Source organism: Symphodus melops (assembly GCF_947650265.1).
Source record: "Symphodus melops genome assembly, chromosome: 22".
NCBI classification, from domain to species: Eukaryota; Metazoa; Chordata; class Actinopteri; order Labriformes; family Labridae; genus Symphodus; species Symphodus melops.
In genome coordinates, this window is record NC_136712.1 from 200,577 (window position 1) to 207,141 (window position 6,565).

General features: G+C 45.8%; 1 protein-coding gene across 1 annotated transcript in view; it reads right to left on the reverse strand.

Annotated features, from left to right (window-relative positions):
* Positions 1 to 4,451, reverse strand: part of cpm (carboxypeptidase M) — a 16,376-nt gene extending 11,925 nt beyond the window's left edge. Inside the window, exons 1-2 of the mRNA XM_079335487.1 lie at positions 4,383 to 4,451; positions 583 to 747 (exon numbers count right to left, since the gene is read on the reverse strand). Of these exons, the coding sequence (XP_079191613.1) occupies positions 583 to 739 (157 nt within the window). The 5' untranslated portion in view covers positions 740 to 747; positions 4,383 to 4,451. The remainder of the gene's footprint in view (positions 1 to 582; positions 748 to 4,382) is intronic.
* Positions 4,452 to 6,565: the final 2,114 nt, after the last annotated feature.

The following is a 6,565-nucleotide window of genomic DNA, read 5'->3' on the forward strand; positions in this document are numbered from 1 at the left end:
GCCAGAGTCATTTTAAATAACTTGTTAAAGGTCACATGACCTCCTCCTCTTCTTCAGGTGAAATCAGTGTCCTCGCTCCTCTTCATCATGTGTGTGAAGTGTGTTGTTGTAAATCCACTCTGATCCTGTATTTGATCATGTCTATAAACCCCTCTATTTCAGCCCTGCTCAGAACAGGCTGTTTCTGTGTCTGTAGCTTTAAATATGTAAATGAGCTGTGTCTGGCCACGCCCCCTCTCTGGAAGGGCTCGGGTGTACTCGCTGCTTTCTGGCTCCATGTCCTATTGTTTACGGTGAGAAGGCAGACTCAGAGGGCAGAACAAACACCTAGCTGTGGGAGTGTCACCCACCTGGGGGAGGGGCTACTGCCCTTTGTGATGTCATGAAGGGGAGGGGCTACTGCTCTTTGTGATGTCATGAAGGGATCAGAATGTATCCTCCAATAAAATAGGATTAATATGTGAGTGGTGGAGTGAAAGATGGAGTTTGTGATCAGTCTACAGGTGATGGACTCACACCTGGATGTGATGTCATAATTACAGGACCTCCTTCACATCCTTCTGTCAGAAGGGACATATTTACCTTTGACCGACTGGCCGATGCTGTACAGGTGTGAGATGTCGGGGTTTGAGGAGTTGGTCTGCAGGAGGTACTGCTCAATCTCGCGGTTGTTATGGTAACGGAACTCCAGGGTTGATCCAGCCGGGATGATGATGAGGAAGAAGAGGAGTGAAGACATCTCTGCACCTGTCGGAGAGCGAGAGGGTTACGCAACCTCAGCGTCGATTAGCAGAGAAAGTAATTAAAGATGAATCACGAATGAAAAGATCGGAGGGCTCACGGTCCCATTTCACTGAGTCTGTATGAAACAATACAGTGTGAGGAGGAAATGAAAAGGAAGCTCGATAAAGCCTTTTGTATGTTTGAGGACGGCTGTGAACTCATAAAAAAAGCAATTATCTGCAGCAGAGGATTGTGGGAAGGGAGATCAGAGCGTTAACAGCTGTATAGAAACTGAAGCAGTCATCCAGAAAGGCAGGAAGTGGAGACTGACTTTAAATGAAACGACAGTCTGAGAACACAGAGACAGATCCTCTGAACTGCAGCGCTGCTCGCCCTCTCTCTCTCTAAACGTCCTGAAGTGTTTCACTCTGAGCGTCATGAACTCAAGCAGCTGAATGTTTCAACCAGGTGAGCACAGTTTCTGGGGCGGTCCTCCTGAAGGTTTCTGTAAAGTATGTTTTGCACGTCTTGTGTTCTAACGACAGGAATGTGAACGGCGTGTGATCACAGTTATCAGTCAATGCAGTTGACAAACAGGTTCTGGTGGTGCAGTGGCGTGCGCTCCCATATGTCAAGGCTACAGTCCTCACTCAGGTGGGCGGCCCGGGTTCATGTCCAGCCTGTGGCTCCTTTCCCGCATGTTGTTCCCCGCTCTCTCTCCCTGATTTCCTCCTCTGTCCTTCCTCTCTCATAAAGGCAACAAAATAAAAAACCCAAACAAACAGGTTCCTGTCACCGCCTGTAAAATAACATTCACTTCAGGACATACCGTCCTCAGCTGGAGTTTTATGTTGCCTCCTCATGGAACCCTTCAAGACTCCTCACAACGTCCCTGAGGAGCCCCAAAACCCTCTCAAGGACACGTTCCTCATGGAACCCAACAATATCTTACATTCACCCTTCAAGGCCCCAAAACAACCTCATCTCGGATCTCTTCTTTTTCTTCAAAGCCCATCCAGAACCCTTATGACCCATAAAGAACCCTTAAGACTCCCTAAGGAACCCTTAAGACTTCATAAAGAACCCTTAAGACTTCGTAAAGAACCCTTAAGACTTCTTAAAGAACCCTTAAGACTTCGTAAAGAACCCTTAAGACTTCTTAAAGAACTCTTAAGACTTCTTAAAGAACTCTTACGACCCATAAAGAACCCTTAAGACTTCGTAAAGAACCCTTAAGACTTCTTAAAGAACCCTTAAGACTTCGTAAAGAACCCTTAAGACTTCGTAAAGAACCCTTAAGACTTCTTAAAGAACTCTTAAGACTTCTTAAAGAACCCTTACGACCCATAAAGAACCCTTACGACCCATAAAGAACCCTTTAGACTTCTTAAAGAACCCTTACGACCCATAAAGAACCTTTAAGACTTCTTAAAGAACCCTTACGACCCATAAAGAACCCTTAAGACTTCTTAAAGAACCCATACAACCTCCTAAAGAACCCTGAAGACATCGTAAAGAACCTTTAAGACTTCTTAAAGAACCCTTACGACCCATAAAGAACCCTTAAGACTTCTTAAAGAACCCTTAAGACTTCTTAAAGAACCCATACAACCTCCTAAAGAACCCTGAAGACATCCTAAAGAACCTTTAAGACTTCTTAAAGAACCTATACAACCTCCTAAAGAACCCTGAAGACATCCTAAAGAACCTTTAAGACTTCTTAAAGAACCCATACAACCTCCTAAAGAACCCTGAAGACATCCTAAAGAACCTTTCAGACTTCTTAAAGAACCCTTACGACCCATAAAGAACCTTTAAGACTCCCTAAGGAACCCTTAAGACTTCATAAAGAACCCTTAAGACTTCGTAAAGAACCCTTAAGACTTCTTAAAGAACCCTTAAGACTTCGTAAAGAACCCTTAAGACTTCTTAAAGAACCCTTAAGACTTCGTAAAGAACCCTTAAGACTTCTCATGGAACCCTTCAAGACTCCTCACAACGTCCCTGAGGAGCCCCAAAACCCTCTCAAGGACACGTTCCTCATGGAACCCAACAATATCTTACATTCACCCTTCAAGGCCCCAAAACAACCTCATCTCGGATCTCTTCTTTTTCTTCAAAGCCCATCCAGAACCCTTATGACCCATAAAGAACCCTTAAGACTCCCTAAGGAACCCTTAAGACTTCATAAAGAACCCTTAAGACTTCGTAAAGAACCCTTAAGACTTCTTAAAGAACCCTTAAGACTTCGTAAAGAACCCTTAAGACTTCTTAAAGAACTCTTAAGACTTCTTAAAGAACTCTTACGACCCATAAAGAACCCTTAAGACTTCGTAAAGAACCCTTAAGACTTCTTAAAGAACCCTTAAGACTTCGTAAAGAACCCTTAAGACTTCGTAAAGAACCCTTAAGACTTCTTAAAGAACTCTTAAGACTTCTTAAAGAACCCTTACGACCCATAAAGAACCCTTACGACCCATAAAGAACCCTTTAGACTTCTTAAAGAACCCTTACGACCCATAAAGAACCTTTAAGACTTCTTAAAGAACCCTTACGACCCATAAAGAACCCTTAAGACTTCTTAAAGAACCCATACAACCTCCTAAAGAACCCTGAAGACATCGTAAAGAACCTTTAAGACTTCTTAAAGAACCCTTACGACCCATAAAGAACCCTTAAGACTTCTTAAAGAACCCTTAAGACTTCTTAAAGAACCCATACAACCTCCTAAAGAACCCTGAAGACATCCTAAAGAACCTTTAAGACTTCTTAAAGAACCTATACAACCTCCTAAAGAACCCTGAAGACATCCTAAAGAACCTTTAAGACTTCTTAAAGAACCCATACAACCTCCTAAAGAACCCTGAAGACATCCTAAAGAACCTTTCAGACTTCTTAAAGAACCCTTACGACCCATAAAGAACCTTTAAGACTCCCTAAGGAACCCTTAAGACTTCATAAAGAACCCTTAAGACTTCGTAAAGAACCCTTAAGACTTCTTAAAGAACCCTTAAGACTTCGTAAAGAACCCTTAAGACTTCTTAAAGAACCCTTATGACCCATAAAGAACCCTTACGACCCATAAAGAACCCTTAAGACTTCTTAAAGAACCCTTACGACCCATAAAGAACCTTTAAGACTTCTTAAAGAACCCTTACAACCTCCTAAAGAACCCTGAAGACATCCTAAAGAACCTTTCAGACTTCTTAAAGAACCCTTACGACCCATAAAGAACCCTTAAGACTTCTTAAAGAACCCTTACGACCCATAAAGAACCCCCAAGACCTCCTAAAGAACCTTGAAGACCTCCTAAAGAACCTTGCAGTGGTTTCATAGATTAGAAGAGAAATGCTGATGGGTCATAAAGAGAAAGGTTTCCTCACAGGAGTTTTAAAGGTGGATAAAGAATAAAACATGGTGGTTTATCACGTGATTAATTTGATATCTCAGACACATGAAGCTGTTTGGGCTGATGGCTGCACAGAACACGGAGCGAATCATCTAACAATAAATCAGCAGCTTTATCCGCGTTAACGTCACTGAATGATGAGCCTGACGTCACAGCTCCACACTGACATGTTCCTACTTTAAACACGAACACAGTCTCATCTTTGATCATCAGGCGCAGGTATGTCACACCACACCGTCACGAGCCTTACCTGTCCGCGTGTCGGCGACAATCCCAACAACCTGAAGCAACAGAAAGAGAGTCCTGTCTGTCTCCCCTGTCCACTTCTCTCACGGTACTTCTTCTCCACCGGGTCCCCGCTCGTCGCTCCAGGAGGGGCGGAGCTTATACCAAAGGGTGCGTGTGTGTGTGTGTGTGTGTGTGTGTGTGTGTGTGTGTGTGTGTGTGTGTGGGTTCAACAGCTTTATGAATGAAACAGAGTGATGATTTATTCAATTTACCAGACAGAAAAGTCGTGTAATAAAAGGACCAATCAGAGAGCTGCTCTCCTCCTCTGTGATCATGTGTCATATGTCCTCCTTCTAACTTTAGACCCCCCCAGCTCTCTGTAATGTTTATACATATATATAATTATATAATGCTTACCTGGCACACACACAGTCACCTCCTGGTCTGTTTAACATCCATCCCCCCCTTTCATCGAGGGGCTACTTCATCATGTTGGGGCTAATTATTCAGAGGAACCTGATTTTCGTGTTTGGTATTAAACTTTAATGAAACTTTAATCTGATTATTCTCATGAACAGAGTTTGAATTTGAGTTTGTTATAAATGTAGCTTTGGCGCCCCCATGAGGCAAAATGAAAAGAGACTGACAGACAGTCTTTGTGATATTTGAGCCGCTGAGGGTGCGCAGAGATGTTAGACACATTCACAGAGGTCTTTCTGTGGGTCTAAAGGCTTAAAGAAAATAGGTTACGTTAACGTCCTGATTAGTCCAGTATGAACACCTGTTCTTTCATTTGATCTCAATGACGTCATCAGAAATATCATGAGCAGACAAGAATCCACACATCTCTCATCCATAATGTAAACAGGGTCAGCCTGAGTTCTGATCCGTCATTTCAACCCCAAACGGGCTTTTCAACAAGAACTTTCCAGACCTTCTCAATGCTGCATTTCAAACTTTATTTTATTTTCATTAAAGAAACAACATTAATGTGCTGTTAAAGCATTCTTCAGCTTTGTTACTGACAGAAAGAAGGTCAGAGGTCACTTCTCTAGACACAGATCTTCTCCTTGTCAGAAGTCTCACTCTGACTGCTCACAAAGGGCCAAAAAAGCAGCAGACAGGAAGCTTCAGTGGGAACACGTCTGATTTATGGGCATGTGGCGCCATCTGCTAGCTGCAGCTAAGAACTACAAGTCCTGGAGGAAAAAGAGAGAGAGTTTTGTCAACAGGCTGCAAGAGAGAGGGCGGAACCAGTCCCTGGCTAGGGGGCGGAACCAGTCCCTGGCTAGGAGGTAGAACCAGTCCCTGGCTAGGGGTTGGAACCAGTCCCTGGCTAGGGGTTGGAACCAGTCCCTGGCTAGGGATTGGAACCAGTCCCTGGCTAGGAGGTAGAACCAGTCCCTGGCTAGGGGTTGGAACCAGTCCCTGGCTAGGGGGCGGAACCAGTCCCTGGCTAGGAGGTAGAACCAGTCCCTGGCTAGGGGTTGGAACCAGTCACTGGCTAGGGATTGGAACCAGTCCCTGGCTAGGAGGTAGAACCAGTCCCTGGCTAGGGGTTGGAACCAGTCCCTGGCTAGGAGGTAGAACCAGTCCCTGGCTAGGGGTTGGAACCAGTCCCTGGCTAGGGGTTGGAACCAGTCCCTGGCTAGGAGGTAGAACCAGTCCCTGGCTAGGGGTTGGAACCAGTCCCTGGCTAGGGGTTGGAACCAGTCCCTGGCTAGGGGTTGGAACCAGTCCCTGGCTAGGGAGCGGAACCAGTCCCTGGCTAGGAGGTAGAACCAGTCCCTGGCTAGGGAGCGGAACCAGTCCCTGGCTAGGAGGTAGAACCAGTCCCTGGCTAGGGAGCGGAACCAGTCCCTGGCTAGGAGGTGGAACCAGTCCCTGGCTAGGGGTTGGAACCAGTCCCTGGCTAGGAGGTAGAACCAGTCCCTGGCTAGGAGGTAGAACCAGTCCCTGGCTAGGGGTTGGAACCAGTCCCTGGCTAGGGGGCGGAACCAGTCCCTGGCTAGGGGGCGGAACCAGTCCCTGGCTAGGAGGTAGAACCAGTCCCTGGCTAGGGGTTGGAACCAGTCCCTGGCTAGGGGTTGGAACCAGTCCCTGGCTAGGGGTTGGAACCAGTCCCTGGCTAGGGAGCGGAACCAGTCCCTGGCTAGGAGGTAGAACCAGTCCCTGGCTAGGGAGCGGAACCAGTCCCTGGCTAGG